The sequence below is a fragment of the Talpa europaea genome, assembly GCF_964194135.1.
Source record: "Talpa europaea genome assembly, chromosome: 14".
Lineage (NCBI taxonomy): Eukaryota > Metazoa > Chordata > Mammalia > Eulipotyphla > Talpidae > Talpa > Talpa europaea.
The window spans coordinates 78,927,924-78,944,174 of NC_140082.1; the positions used below are offsets into that span (position 1 = coordinate 78,927,924).

Below are 16,251 nucleotides of genomic sequence, written 5' to 3' on the forward strand. Positions count from 1 at the left end.
TACCCTCTGAGCCCATTCAAAAACAAGAGGAATCGGAAGAGACCCAGTATTGTCAGTGAGATAATCTAAGTAGTGTGTCACCAGTTAGGTTTAAAATAATTTCCCTTGCTGTCAAAACACTTATCTCTCAATGAATCTATATATCCTGCCACTTTTCTGGGCTGAAGCTAGAGTGGATGAGCCATAGAGAGACAGGTACCCCAAAGCCAGAAACCAGAGTTGCCTGCTACACAGACACTGTTAGCCTGCCAGTCCCTCTTGGTCCCCTCTACTGGCCTGTTAGGGAAGCCAAAGTCACATCATCCTCCCTGGTTCCTGCTAGGGATCCAGAAAAGGTCTTAGCTTCTACCCCTGGCTCTGACAGGTAAAGAAAAAATAAGTATACTTTGACTTCATGTTGTGCATTTGTAGAGATGCACATATTTCTAAGAGTAATCAACTCCAATACATGTGACTCCAATACATCAAATGACTTATTTAAAAAACCACAGATGGTTTAATCTTGCTTTAATTGTTTTATGTTGGGCTGATAGTTCTAATAGAATTCTATTTTTCCTCTGGGTTTGCAAAATAGATAAGACTCACTCACTTCTCCTGTGTCTGGGAACAATGCAGGGAGCCTGGGAATCTGGGATCTGCCTGTAGAAATCCCCTGGCTGGTCTGATCCTGGTTCAGAATGAATACACATCTGTTCTGATTCCCCTGACAGAACAGATTTGCAAAAATCAGGTTGGGAAAGGCATAACTTACAAGACCAACTATGCCTCTGTTTTGTTGTTTGTTTGATTTTTAAAATCTAGAAACAACATAAAACTTTCTACCAACTGTCTTTGGTAGAGGAAAAAAATCAAAATTCTGAATTTTCAAGAAACCATCCAAGAAATATAAAAATGTAGGTTTTACATTTAAGCATAGTTTGTTTTCCCCTTTCAACAGTCTCTTACTGGACTAGACTTTGTGAGTTTGGTTTACTGTAAGCAGTTTCCATCTAAGTTTGTAGGAGGCAAAAGTTTATGTTAAATTCCCACGAGGCCTCCATGGCAGTGGCATGCAGGCATGCAAACCCACCTACAGTACTGAGCAACCCCCACCTCTCTGAAGGTCTCACTAGGAAGCTGGGAATGGGCAAATGACCTCCCAGGGGCTCTGCTGACCTTGGGGATGCTGCAAGGATATCTAACAGCCTGTCTGAAAGGATTCAACAAAAGCATGCTAAGATGCTACTACCGAAAGTAACCAGGAAACAGACATGACTAACGACAGCAAAGGTACACAGGCACCCGCACGATGAATGTGGGATGAGCACCCCAAATTCTCACGAAAACGACATTTGCCTATCTGTGCATTTTCTACACACAGGGGACCAAGACAAATTAAGCAAAGTCTTTGGACACAGCCTCCACGAAGTTGGGAGCCGACATCAGGATGCCGATGGTGCAGATGATGGTGAAGACCGAGAAGGCCATGAGGCACAGGCGGTCCACCACGCAGGCCGCGAACTTCCATTCGCTGCAGATGGCCTCACTTTCGTCCTGGCAGCGGAAGCGGTTGGCAATGTAGCGGACCTCCTCGAGGATCTTGGCCAGCTCGGGGTCCGTGTCGGAGGGTTGCCCGCCGTGCAGAAGGTGGTCGTCGTGTGTGGGCGAGCAAGCCAGGCGGCCACACACGACCCCCGAGTCAGGGGTGGGCGCGCAGTGCATGCCCTCCAGTCCCCGGAAGCCTATGTAGAGCAGGTTGCCGTTGGTGGCCGGTGGCCCTGCCACCGTGCTCATCTCCACGCTGGCCAGGCTGCAGCGCCGCTGCTTGTGCTGGCAGGCGGGGCGCACCTTGTCCTCCCCTGGTCGCTTCATGCGCAGGAACCACGCACACCAGTTCAGGAGAATCACTCTGGTCTGGGGAGACAACAGGTTGGGAGTGGTCGTTAGTGAGCCGGGCAAAAATGTGACCCTCTATTTACAATAGCTAAGCTTTGGAAACAACCCAAATGCCCAAAAATACATGACTGGATCAAGAAGATGTGGTCCATATACACCATGGAATATTACTCAACAATCAAAAAAGATAAACTCATGCAATTTGCAGCAACATGGATGGCGCTGGAAGGGATCATGCTCAGTGAAATAAGCCAGAAAGAAAAAGAAAAATACCGGATGGTCTCACTCATAGCAGGAATTTAGAAAACCCAAATAAGGGACCAGGAAAAAGACTAACTATAATAAAGAAAAAATCAAAATCAACAAGCAACTATAAACCAGAGACACACTGCAGGGGTTGGCGGGGAGAAGTAGGATTAGGGTCAAAATAAGGGGGTGCAATTGTATGGGGAATATTACATATATAATATTTCATATTACATATGAAAAATGAAAAATGATGTAAGAATTATATAAAATAAAATATTAAAAAAAAACCCTGACCCTCAACTACTTGCTCTACTCTGTGGCTCCCGGGGGTGCCAGGACCCCAGGTGAGTTGACACAGGATGCAATGCCAGCACATTCCAAAGCAGATTTAGACAGGTGGTGGGAATCAAGTTACTGCGTAATATCAGGAAGGAGCTGATTTCTCTGTAGCAAGCTCAGGGCGATCTCACAGAAGGGAGACTGCAGAGAAGGCTGTCTTGCAAAGAGTACCCTGAGCTGTGTGACCAGAGCCATCACTTCCCCTCGCTGATCCTTCCTCATCTGTAACCAAGGGCGAGTTATCTCTGTGAGCTACCCAGAGGATCACAGCAAACTCACAGGGTGCTCTCGAAGACTTAACATTTTTCAGTGCAATGCGGGGAGGTCTATGGCACAGCACCAGCCCCTACTTGAAGCCATTCCGATTGTAACATTAGAATGCTACATCTCCTGCAGTGACAAACTGTGGCAAGGCAGGACTTGAGATTGTCTTGATTAGAATCAAGTGCAGAGAAAGTCAACATGGAACAAAAAATGAGCATAGTGGCCTCTGACTGACCCCAGGGTTTGAGAGGTGGTGCCAGCCAGTGCTGAGTTGTTAATGCATCAAGGCTTATTAAGTAATTATTTAATAAACAGAACTGGAGATATTTCTTTTGACCGAGTGGCTGTGTGAGACAATTGGAGACACTAACAGTGCTAGGAACCAACAGGATGAAGGAAGGGCTAACCTAGCTTGTCAGGCTGCAGGAAAACTGAGTGAGATGTTTTGTGGGAAGCAATTTGACAATTCTGAGGGAGGGGTGACAGCCTTTCTGTACAGGCACAGCTAGAAAATAGTTCAGCTTTTGCATAAAACCTGTGTTGCAGCTACTCAGCTCTGCCCCAGGTAAGAACAGCAAGGTACAAAATCAGCCAGAGACATCATGTCAAAGAATGGGTGTGATGGTTTCCTAAAAACATTTTAATTACAAAAGGGACCGTGGGCTGGGATTGGCCACCAGAGTCTTATTTGGCCAACCTCGGGTCTAAAGTGTGTTATGAATGAATAATGCCCATATGCACAGAAGAAGCTGGAGAGAAATAACTGAGACTTTTTATATTCTTTAATGGAAAGAAAGGAGCCACCTGAAGCTTCTATCCAGGAGAGAGAGGGGCATTCTTATAAACCTGTTTGGACAAGTGCGTGAAAGTGGTCCCTTTCCCTGAAATTACCCAGATACTGATTGTGTTTGAACTTTGGTCTACGATTGTAGGCAAATTCCAGCAGCAACCTAGCAGGGATGTTTCCCATCTGTAAGTTTGGGCAGTAAGTTCTGAAGTTGACGTCTGTGTCACTTTCTTGGTGATCATTTTTATGGCGTCTTATCAAAGAGAACTGCAGTAGGCAGGTTGGGAGACAGGCAATGAAAATGCGCAAACATAAGAAGTTTCACTGCAGCTTGTACTTAATTGTTCCTAGCAGGTGGCACATTTTATATCCTGCCTTTATCCCACAAACACCTCTGGAGCCTGGAAAGCTTATGGTGATTGACCTTGAGGCTTTTCCATGAGCACTAGGAGCAGGGACACAGAATACCCCATGAATCCTTAGGCCAGTGTGGCCTTACACAAAGCCTCATGAGACATATTATCTCTCTTGGGCTTCTCAGCACTCTATAAAGTATAAAGCACTCTTCTCCCAGCTTCTCAGACATATTATCTCTCTTGGGCTTCTCAGCACCCCCCCCCCCCATTTTGCAGATAGAGGAGGTGAGGCTCATAGAGGCTAATACATTGGCTCACATGAGCAAGTCATCTAACGTGCTTAGACTTCTACAATCTCATCTTTAAAAGGCTCTACAAGTTTCTCTCCAAAACTCCTGTGACTTTAGCTCAACCCACACTCAGAAAGCACTAGAATCCAGCGCTCTAGGGAGCAGAGTGGCTGTGAGTGTGTCCAAACCCAGAGGCAGTTGTGCGCAGGGAAGGCTAAGCAATGCTTCTCCTGCCATGGGGCAGCGGGAGGAGGGGATGGGGGTTGGCATCCCCCGGGCACATCTCAAGTGCCAAGTCTACTTTGAATTCCATAGTGTGAATCATTAACTTTCGAAGTTAAAGCATCTCAAAAGATGAAATTATCCTTTTGGCACTTATCAAACTGTGCTCATGACCTCTTCTGTTAGGTTATAGTTTTGTTTCTGACTGTGCAAATGTCACATAATGCCACCACACTGACACTATCTTCTTAGCAACAGATCATAATAAAAGTCCCTCGGAGGTTGCTTATATTTCAAACACACATGGAAAGAAAAAATGCAGAGGGCCATCTAAAATGAAAGCAAGCCACAAGCTTCATATTTCATTTGCAGCCAGTGGTTTTAACATGCTCTTGGGCTGAGAGGTGAGTAATTAGCATATGCTCTAAATTAACATTTTTCTGGAACAGTGAAGTGCTTCTGGGTCATTTAAAATGGCTTGTGTCTGTCTTAATTCCCTTATCCTAGCAGCCCTTAACTTGACATCCATCAAAACACTTAAGATAAATAAGAATGTGTGTTTATATCTTTGCACTTGCATAAATAAACACTGGATGGAAAAAGAAGGAATTACTTTAAATGGTTATCAATCTTGTTGGTGGCAGCAGGGTGAAGGAACAGGGGAGAGAGTTACTTGGTTATTAAGTGCAAGAGGGGAGCTTTCCATGGCAGGGACCCCAAGGGGACCCAGTAGCTTCATAAAACCAATTTTTTTAAAGTAGTCCTTTCTAAGTTAACTTTTGGATAAATGTAAGTTATTTCACAATGTTTTAGGAAGACCCAGAAATCCCCTGTACCTGGAGGCTAGCAAAAACGCATCTTACATCTTGCAGCTGCATTTAGAATATGGTGAGTCCTAGATTCTCTTTTGAACTTAGACGCAAGGTCATGGGTCTCCAAAGATAGGCTCATTTTGTTATCAGGGGGCTTCTTTAGCTCTCCCACTGCCCCCCCCCCCACCTCCCAGGTCACACTCTCTGGATAAGAATTCTGCAATGTTTGAAGGACCTAAGGAAGAAATGTGGCTTGGGAGCAGCCACTAGAGCCCCGGGGGCTTTTCCCACCATGGTGAGCCCTAATCAAGGTCTCCCAAGTGTCGGCCAGGGTGGGTGCAGCGCTGCAGACACTGAACTCTGGAGGGAGCATCAGCAGACGTCACAGCCAGAGCGGCTCGGCAGCACTAAGGAGTGGTATGACCTATGCTAAGAGGACAAGCTATTTTATTCAACTGCTGACTTCTTCATCCATTTCCTATTCATTCCCTTCCCCGTTTCTCGCTGGTGACTCAGAACATTTATAGTATAGGCATTTGGTGAGATTGTGTCCCGTGTGTACTGGATGTATTTTCATGTAGCACAGCTGATAATATACTTCACTCTGCTTCTGTTGTAAACATCCAACCACACAGCTTTGTGCTTATCTTGACTTTGACTTCTAACCACTGCCCAGTTCATTATAGTGTACGGCAAGTAAAAAGCAGTTTTAAAAATATTATGCTGGAAAAATGTGCAGAGCAGCCAGCGTGCAAGCCCTGCCAGGGACAGGGGACCGTGAGGACAGAGCTCTAGGTTCCTATGGGGAAAGCCGCCAGGAGGGTCCTCTCTGCAGAGACACACAGGTAGGGGCGGTCTGCCTGGGGGTGACTGCTGTGTGTGGGCTTTCTCAGAGGGGAGGGACCCTGACTCCTGCTGACAGGGGCGGAGGACCAGGAGGGACGTACCCACTTGGGCATCTTGCCGCCATCGGGGTCATGATGGTGGTACTGCAGCACGATCACTGTCACGACCACAGAGAGGCCCACGATGATCATGGTGCTGGCGAAGTATTGAGCTGTCAAGAGAAAAGATGCAGAATGAGACCTGGGCCTCCTGCACCCAGGCCACAGGTGCCCAGGGCTGTGGGTCTCATGCTCTCTGACTGTCAGGGATGCCGGAGGGCAGGGCAGGGCAGGACTGCCAGAAGGCGGGGCAGGGCTGCCTCCAGCTTGCAGAACACCATCCACATTTCCAGTCAGCAGTTGCAGACCTGCTGTTCCATCCTGGAGAAGGGCCCAGCTGAAGACCATTCCCTGGACTCCCTCCTCCTGCCATGAGCCTCCACAGTGCCTTGCAGGATGCTAGGGAGATTGTACTAGAATCACCTGTGAGATCACAGGTGGGCACACCTGGTCATCACTTGGCTGTCTTAAGCATTTGTGGCATGAGTATGGACCATGAATCTGGCCCCACCTACTGAGAAACACTGGGAAGTCAGTTGTTCCTCATGAGGAACAGGTTCTGGGCAGGGGCTTTCAGACTGAGAACATTAGCTTCAGCACTGATGGACAAGAATCTATTTCTCTGCCTTTCCCCAGGCAAGAACAGCCTGTAGCATCTGAAAGAGCTTCTCCCCAATTCCCTGACAGATTGCCTTCCTTCTATGAATTTGGACAGGCCAAACAGTCTTTCCGGACTGCAGGTTCTTTCCCAGTACAATAGGAATGGAAAGGTCTGCTTTGCAGGGTTGGTGCTGGGATTGGCAATTATATGGGTGACGGGCCAAGGAGAAAGCCTGGTGGAGTGGAAGTCATGAGGCCTTGGGTTGGCTGTCTGCCGAAGGGGTCAGAACTCTAAGCAGAACATCCTGGCCTAGGAGGCTAAGTGAACAGCCACATGGCTGGTCAAGAGCACCGTCCAGGTAGCAATAACTCACTGCTCTCCCATGGAGGCAAAGAAGCTTCTAGGAGCTCCCAGAGGTGGACATTTGAACTTAAATTAGCATCAGGATGGGGAAGAGAGTGGAGCAAGACATGAAAGTATGGGCTAAATCATGTCCCCCTAAAACCTATAGGTTAAAGCTCCAAACTGCAGTGCCCGTATATAAGACAGGGCCACTAGAGAGGCATTTAAGTTAAAGAGAGTGGGCTTTGATCCAGCTTGACTGGTATCTTTTGTAGGGTCGGCTTCTCCCAAAATGGTCACATAGGTTTTCCCAAGATGTCCAGAGCAGGCTTTTTCTAATACGGGTCACTCAACATGTGGAGCTACTGTCCATGAAGGCCCTAGAGCCTCAGGAGAAACTACTACCATTATCTTAAATAATGAAGATTACCCCAATTTAGGGACATCTCCAGAAATAACCATTTTTATCTAAGAAGGCTATCTTAACCAGAGGCAGCGTTTTGTCCTGTGAAGTCATCTTCTCTTCATCTCATGAGCCCCCTCCTCTTTCCTCGACACCCCAGGCCCCTATCCCATCCTTAGTTCAGGACATAAACTTTCACTTTATCCCATTTATTTTAGAATTTACAACCATTTAACCCATTTAGCCATTTACAACCATTTAAATTCTCCATAGATATGTAAATTAAATTTGCTCTTTTCTCCTCATGATCTGGCTGACATTAATTTATTTGTTCTACCAGCCCAAGAAGAACCTAGAGGAGTGGGGGGTTCCTGCCCTCTATTCTCACACCTTATAATAAAGGAAACCAGACACACATAGAGGAAACGCCTTGTGAGGTCACATGGAGAATATGGCCATCGGGAAGCCAAGGAGAGGCCTCAGGAAAAACCAAACCTGCCCACACCTTCATCTTGGACTTCCAGCCTCCAGATCTACTGTCAGGTAAGCCACCAGTCTGCAGAATTTTATGACAGCATCCCTAGCAGGTGAAAACAATGACCTATGGGGGAGTTCAAGGTCAAAGGACCCCACCAAATTCCAACTACAGGTGTCAGAGGCTGGCAGATCTGATATGCCCCCACCCAGCCTTTCTCGTGGACTCGCTGCTGAAGCAGGGTCTGGGAATTCCCCCTAAGGGTACTTTCTGCTGCAGGTCTCTGGTGAGAGCCCTGTGTTGACAAGAAGAAAGAAATGGGGTCAGGGCACTGCCTGGTGGCGCAAGAGATTAAGACTCAGCTCTATGAAGCTATCTGCAGCCACTGCAGCATGAGTTCAATCACCCAGCCAGGGAGGTCATGACCTACATGGTGCAGCAAACCTCTCCTGTCTCGCCTGCTGCTCCCCTCAGCAGTATACTTCGGTCAATCTGCCTGTTCTGTTCCCTACTCTGTCTCTGGTGGATCCTCTCACCGCAGCACCCTCCCCCCCACACACACACACAACTCAGCTCTTGTATGCATAAATCAATCAATCTTTTTTTTTTTTTTTAAAAGAAAGAATTGGGGTCAGACCCTCAAGGTGAAAGGTGGGTCCTGGCTCTCTGATACTAGGACATATACCACACCCACAAAGGCTTTTAGGAAACAATGGCTAAGACTTCAAGTGTTTGCTCCTTTTATCTTAGCAAAGGATTTGTGGAAAAAAGATGACTGAAGCAAAAACAATGAATCTCTAATGGTAAAACCTTTAGGACAAGCTTCATGGGGGAGTTGTGGTGGGAAGGAGGCAACTTAACACCCAATCATCAAGCAGGACTGCCCTCTGCCCCCAGGTGCCCAGGTGAGCAGTCATCTCACAGCAGAAAATAGCCGGTGGCTCTCACAGACCTGAGGACACATTTCTGCTCCGAGAGCCAGGAATCCTGGACACCCTCTAAGGAGCAGGGCTCGCTTACCTATCAGGGGCACTGAGTCGGATGTCGCAGGCATGATCTCAGCCACCAGCAGCATGAAGACAGTAAGAGAAAGTAAAACTGTTATCCCTGAAACATAAACACACAGTAGCACCTGAGCAGAAGTGATGATGAGGCCTGATCCCATCAGACCTGGGCCTGAGGTTCAGAGTCCTGAGAAGGGATGGCAGGAGGGTCTGCGATGTTCCTGAAACCAAGCATGGGCTTTTCTGATCACATGGGCACAGGAATTTATCCTAGAGGTGGAGCCAAGTGTAGGAGCCAGACCTCTAGAGGAATACACAGAGAGACTAACCGATTTCAACACAAGTGTCTCTAGTTTCCTTTCTCACATCAGAGTTGACTGCTTGGGTAGTAGGGAAACATGCAGGCTGAGGTTCTGGCTCTTCATCTTGACTTGGCTACTTACTAGCGGTGTGGCTTTGGAGAAGTCATGTAACATGGCTGAACCCGAGAGTTAAAAGATACAGCTTTGATCATGTTTTCTACATGTACTAAAGATGCTCCTTAATAACTATTTGAGAGGTTGAGAAAGTTCCCATTCCATTCAGTTTCCTTATCTTCCTATTGGATGTTCATAAGGACTTGCACTGTGAGGCAATAACCCAATGCAAGCAGATACTAGACTAAGTCAACCAAATACCAAATCATTTCCTGGCCACAAGGTGCACTGGCCAGTCTCCCCCAGGGCGAGGGTGAAGCAGCAATGAGCCAGAAAGCACAGGCCTCTGGGGCAGGACTAGGTGGCCCCCGCTGGGCATCTCCCTCCTCCTGTGGGATCAGAGGTTCCTCCGTATCTCGGGAGGATGTGGCCTTCTGCACGAAGCCTAAATCTACAGCCTGTGGTCTCCAGGAGACACCCTGGGCCAGGAGTTCAGTAAGATGTGCTCAGAGGGCCCCGGCACATTGCCGCACCCAGATGCCCGATGACCCCTAAACTGTGTACAGTGAGCCCCAGAGCTGACCTCAAGGCAGGGTCCCCCCATTCCATCTCAGACTCTCACCAGAGATTCCGGCACTTACCGAGGGAGATTTTCTCCCCGGAGTCTGCAGGGAGCAAGAAGACCAGTAGGGCCAGGGCAGAGATGAGCACGCAGGGGATGAGCAGGTTGAGGCCATAGTAGAGGGTCCTGCGGCGGATGGTCACTGTGAAGGTGACGTCCGGGTAGGGCTCCTTGCAGCACTCGTAGAACTTCTCACTGCGTTTGCCGGGGATTCCTCCATGGGGGGGGGGGGAGGGAGGGGGGGCATTGTTTGAATAATTACCCTGCTTGGCTTTTTATTAAACTTTATTTTTTTATATCATCATTCATTTTTGTACAGTATTTTTTCCCCTCAGGTGTAGTCCCTGTAAATCTCCCACCACCACATTAATGTTTATACCACATTAACACAGGCATGGGGTCTGCTAAGTGCTAAAAAAAAAATAGTGGGTAACCAGTGTTTGAAAAAATGCTTTCTGGTTTATTATAGAATTGTTTGGAGTATCTTAGTGATATTTGAGTAAATTGGCAGGTTTATTTTTCATGGGTTGAAATTCTCTGTGTCATAGACAGAATGTTTGTGTCACCCCAAAATGCGTATATTGAATCCTCATGCACAGTGAGAAGGTACTGGAGGTGGGCCCTTGGGAGGTGCTTATTAGGTCATAAGGGAGAAACTCTCATGAATGAGATTCTCATGCCCTTATAAAAGAGGTTCCGGAGAGTTCCCGCGTTCCTTCTGCCCTGTGAGGACCGGTCAGATGACAGCCCCCTGAGAACCAGGAAGCCATTCCTCATCAGTCACTGAATCTGCCAGCACCTTAGTCTTGGATTTCCCAATCTCCAGAACAATTAGAAATGCATTTCTGTTGTTCATAAGCCACCCAGTAGAGTTAATTATATAGCATTCTCTTACTGCTGCAAGAGAATGAATCCTGACCTGCCCAGGACACTATGATTATAGATAATATACTGTGAATGTCACACCATTGTAAATGCAAGTATTGTTTTTCTATTTAAAATGATTAAATGCATGTTCCTGTCATTGCAATTTGCCTCCTACCTGATTTTAGGGGTGGAGTGGATCTGAACACTACCGGGACACCTCTGCTACCAATGCCTTGTCCAAATGTGTCCTCACCCTACTGCACATTCCTCGGGAAAGCACTGAGTGGTTGAATTGTCTTTTGTTTGTTTCTCATCACATAAGGGCTCAATAAATTATGGAGAATGCTGCAGTGTTTTCTACACGCTCACACTACAAGTCTGAACATCCAAAACTAAGCTGGCGTAGGAATAGCACCGCTTTCCTCCAGGCTGCGGGGCTTGGGGCTCTGCAGGGCTTACCCACGAGGTCCCACTCTCCATTTGGGATGTAGCCGCTGATGTCCGCCTCCTGCATCTGGAGATCCAGGGACCACCCTCCATAGGACCAGGACCCGAATTTCAGTTTGCACTGCTGCACGTCGAAGGGGAACCAGCGCACATCGATGTAGCAGGAGCTCTTGAATATGCCTACGTGGGCAAGAGACAAGGGACTGTGTTGATGGCGCATGGGTGAACTGGTGGTGGAAATTCTATGGGGATTACACCTGAGAAAAAAAAGCAAACACTGTAAAAAAAAAAAAAAAAAGAACAATGATATAAAATGCATATAAATAAATAAACTATAAAAAAAAGTGAGGGGGACCAAAACGGAGGCTGAGTAGATGCGCTTTAAATACCCAAAGCAGTGCCACCCTGTTCCAGGAATGTAAATTAGTACCGTCATTATGGAAACAGTATGGAGTTTCCTCCAAAAAATAAAAATAGAGCCTACCATATGATCCCGCAGCCCCACCCGGGGGCTCTATCCAATGGAAACAAAATCACAGTCTCAAAGAGACATCTGCACCCCCTTGTCCATTTCAGGCATCACTCAGCAGCCAAGATATGGAAATAAGCTTAGTGTTAATGGATGAATGAATAGAGAAAAAAGTATATAAATCATACACAAGCACACACATATACAATGAATATTATCCAGCCATAAAAAAAGGAAGTGAATCCTGCCATGTGGGGCAAAGTGCATGCACCTTAGGGGCATTATGCCAAGTGAAATAAGCCAGAAGACAAATACCACATGTTCTCATTCATCTCATTCATACGTAGAATCTTTGTTTTTTTCTTTAAAGATTTATTTTATTTACTTATGCATACAAGAGCTGGGGTGGAGGTCAAAGGTGCGGGAGGGAGGCGGTGAGGATTCACCAGAGACAGAGTGGGGAGCAGAACAGGCAGACTGACTGAAATACACTGCTGAGGGGAGCAGCAGGAGAGACAGGAGAGGTCTTCTGGAAAAAGAAAAGTAAAGCTCATGAAAACTGGTGGTAGGATGGTGGTGGCCGGGGCGTGAGGGCGGGCAGATTGGGGTGACACAACCTTTTGTTGTAAACTGACTAAGTCCTGAGAATCGAATATGCATCCTGGCGACTACGGTTAGTTGACATCATATCATTTACCTGAAGTTTTGTAAGACTGTGTATCTTTGACGTTCTCACCAAAAAAATGCTGTTTGAAAGAAATACCTCCCTATGTTCATGGCAGTGTTATTCACACTAGCTGAGACGTGGCGACAACCTAAATGGATGGGTGACCGGATAGAGCGTGTAGTAGATGCACTCAACAGAATATAGCTCAGCTATTAAAAAAAAAAAAAAGCATGAAATCTTGACTTTTGTGACCACAGGATGGAACGTGAAGTGATTATGGTAAACGAAGTACATCAGGACGTGAAAGACAATTATCCATGGCTTCTCTCCTGTGGAATGTAAATAGCCAAACCAAATGAACTAATGAATCACAGCAAAACAACTCTAAGTCAGACAGCTCCACCCTGCCCCCACGAGCACAGACACGGGCACAGTGTCATGTGCCTTGTGCTGACCAGGCTAAGGGGCCACATGGGGAAGGATACAGGGACTGTCCCCGGGGGGGCTGCGGGACACAGGGATGGAGCCTGGAGACTGCTGCTCATGCATAGCTTAGGGGCCAGCAGCACTGCTCCCTTAACGGAAAATGGTCTCAGCCTCCAAGGCAACCTGCAGTCCATGTTCTTCTACTTGACAACTGCTGGGGTCACATCCTCAGACAGTCCTCACCACAGAAGCTGTGCCTCACAGGCCTGGTGAGAAAGAAAGAGACAGAGGCCCCTCCCACAGCCCTGCCCTGCAAGGGGCCTGGAGAGAGGGGAGCCTGCTTGGACTGGGGAGGGGAGCAGGCAAGCAGCAAGAGTGAACGTGTTGTAAGTTAGAAAACCTGAAAATCGGGAGTTCTTCAATCTATACAAACATGATTAGGAAGTATCTCCCCTTGATGGGTTCAAACACTCATTCGTTTATTGAACAAGGGCCAGGCACTGTTGATGGGTGCTGGTTGTAAGGTGGGTAATTGGATTCTGCCCACAGGATGTTTATTGTCCGCTGAAGAGCAAGAGCATGTGAAGGACAAGCCAGAAGGCAGAGCAGCTTCATGTGTGCTGGGTGATAAGTCAGAAGGCCAGAGACCAAGAAAGGCTGCTAGAGAGGTGTGGTGTGTGTTTGCATGCATGTGTGTGATGAGTATATGTGTGGTTTTGAGCATGCATGTGTGTGATGAGTATATGTGTGTTTTGTGTGATGCATGCAATACATTTGTGTCTTGTGTTGTGTGGCACATGTGTATAAGTGCATTGTGTGTGTGGGGGTATGTGTATATGTATTTAGGTGCATAGTATATCTATGTGTGGTGTATATGTGTGGGAAGTGATGTGTGTGTGAAAGGGTGTGTATATGTGTATGGAATGGAGCAAGGTGTGGTGTGTGTGTATGGTGTGGTGAATGTGGTGTGTGTGTGTGTGTGTGTGTGTGTGTGGTGAAGTGGGGGTGGTTGCAACTTAACTGAGAGGAAGAAATTAAAAATATAGTCACAGTGTGTTTGTCTGGGAAAGATAATGCTGGAAAAATACTTATAAAAATTATCTAAAAGATTTTTAAAAACCTGTCAACATCCAAATAGCTCAACACCAGAAACCCAGATTTTCTAAGCTGTGGACAACTCACTGAGCATCCCGGGGCCCTGTGAGCTGACTGAGGTGATAGGCAGGTGGGGAAAGAATCGGAACCAAGAGGCAGTTGACCATCAGCAGGTCAGGAGGAGGAGAGAAGCTCAAATAGGACCAAGTAGCTAATGGAACCCCGCTTTGAAACCACTCAATCTGGAACCTGACACACAGGAGCTCTTTACGCAGACCCAGCAAGTTCACCACCCAGCCGACACACGGAGAGTGGCACCTGCCGAGCCCCCAGTCTGGTGGGAAGGAGAAGAGCCTGAACAGAGAAGGAGCAGCCTGGGTCTGGCTCATGGGGTGCAAAGGAGACCTGGAAACCACCTGACAAGTAAGACTGGCTTCCATTGTGCATGGACTTTTAAAGGCACAGGGACAACGAAAACACACAACACAGTGTGATACAGAAGCTCAAGTCGTCACTCCCAGACTTGAGCAGGAGGCAGGAGGTGCAGCCACAGTCAGGAAGATGTGGGTGAGGGCAGAGCCAGGGACATGGGGGGCTCGGAGGCAGCAACTGCTGGCATGAGCACCCAGTCGTGTTGCCCACCTGTAGGCACGTGAAGGGAGTGGACCTTACCTGGAGGCAGGTACTGGCAATGCCCAGAAGAGTTCACTAACACGTTGGTGTGGAACGTGGCGTCAAATCGTTCATCGGCACTAGAAACAGGAAATGGATTTCATGAGCCAGGTGAGGGTTTCCTGGGGCCCTCGTGGCAGCTGCCACCAGGGTTGGAGCCTTTTTGGGAGGCCTGGCAGCCCCTCATTTGCAGAGGTCAGACTGGAGGGGACCCTCATCCACCCCCATTTCATAGGAACCACGATTTTTCCATGCATGTAAAACACAGTTCTTGGTAAAAAGGAAACCTGAAGACTATTTAGAACATCAGCAGATGAGAAACAAGGTGTGGGTGGGTGCACCCTGCCTTCCTGTCACCAACATGAGGGTGGGTTTTTTTTAAAAAAGATTTATGTATTGATTCATACAAGCACTGGGTACAGTCAGAAGTGCAGGAGGGTGAGAGAATCCACCAGAGCCAGAGAGGGGAACAGAACAGGCAGACTGATGAAATACACTGCTGAGGGGAGCAGCAGGCTTGGCAGGAGAGGTCTGCGTGCCATGTGGGACCCTCACCAGTGGCCAGGGATCAAACCAGCACTGCAGAGGCTGTGGGCAGCTTCACAGCCCACTGCTTAACTGCTGTACCACCAGGGGAGGCCTATGAGGGTGGGGTTCTGATGCACTATCTTCAAAGCTTTAGTTCTGCCTCCTGAATGAGGCCCATTTTGAATGGCAGAAGTTGCAGGCGCAGGACAGCAGAGCCCAGAGGGGTCCTGGAGGCATGATCAGCAGTGACACCAGGGAGGACAGGAGCAGAATGAGGGCACCGTTTAGATGCCTGCACCCTGGGGTCCTCCCCTGCCTGGCTTCAGTACCTCCTGGAACCAGAAGTTACCCACGTGAATAAACTGGAGGTGGGGGGCACAGGACAGGAGCAAGAATAGCAGTGAAGACCAACAGCTCTTATTAGCCATGTCTTCTATTTTCTGTATTCTGATGCTTAGACATCCCAGGTGTTGCTGACCTGGAAGGCAGTGTCTCCTTATCTCCACCCTCCATAGGCTGAGATGCTTGATTCCTAAAGATGATATATAATTCACTCATCAGCACCCCTCTTCAATACAAACCAACCGATTCGGAGCCCACAGCCCAACCTCCTCCATGATAGGGCTCTTACACTCTCAGTGACAATCCACCTGCCCTAATCATCCCAAGACTAGACACGAGACAACTTGGCACAGCCCCTCTGCCCTAGAGCCTGATCTTGTTCAAATTGGCCAATCCTAGGCCTGCTGACTCTGTCTTGCCAGCAAGACCTGAGGAACCCACAAGAAAGGCTCTTGCCCTTGTTTGCTCTCATCCCTCTGCCTCCTGACTGGCCCCAAGGCTTCCCCAGTGACCCTGAGGGTGTGCGTGCCACATCTCCAGTTTCTCGGGATCTCTGAGCACAACAACTTATTCCTTGTGACAGTAGTTTTGGTGCCTGCATGTCTTACCATGCCTGGTTAAAATAAATTCTGAAGACCCTGAAAATCCAGTCCTGTGTGTAAACAAAATATATATGAAACTATCTAAAAAAACAAATTAGGCAGCCATTTCAACCACAGAGTATAACGTTCCCCCCA

The 16,251-nt window shown here is 47.7% G+C and overlaps 1 protein-coding gene across 1 annotated transcript in view; it reads right to left on the reverse strand.

Annotated features, from left to right (window-relative positions):
- Nucleotides 1-1,374: 1,374 nt before the first annotated feature.
- The window catches only part of LOC311183772 (neuronal acetylcholine receptor subunit alpha-7), a gene marked incomplete at both ends in the record, with an annotated part of 89,866 nt that continues 74,989 nt past the window's right edge, over nucleotides 1,375-16,251 (reverse strand). The window contains 6 exons of the mRNA XM_084253374.1: nucleotides 1,375-1,893; nucleotides 6,142-6,251; nucleotides 8,980-9,066; nucleotides 10,021-10,215; nucleotides 11,328-11,495; nucleotides 14,645-14,724. Coding sequence (XP_084109500.1) covers nucleotides 1,375-1,893; nucleotides 6,142-6,251; nucleotides 8,980-9,066; nucleotides 10,021-10,215; nucleotides 11,328-11,495; nucleotides 14,645-14,724 — 1,159 coding nt within the window. The remainder of the gene's footprint in view (nucleotides 1,894-6,141; nucleotides 6,252-8,979; nucleotides 9,067-10,020; nucleotides 10,216-11,327; nucleotides 11,496-14,644; nucleotides 14,725-16,251) is intronic.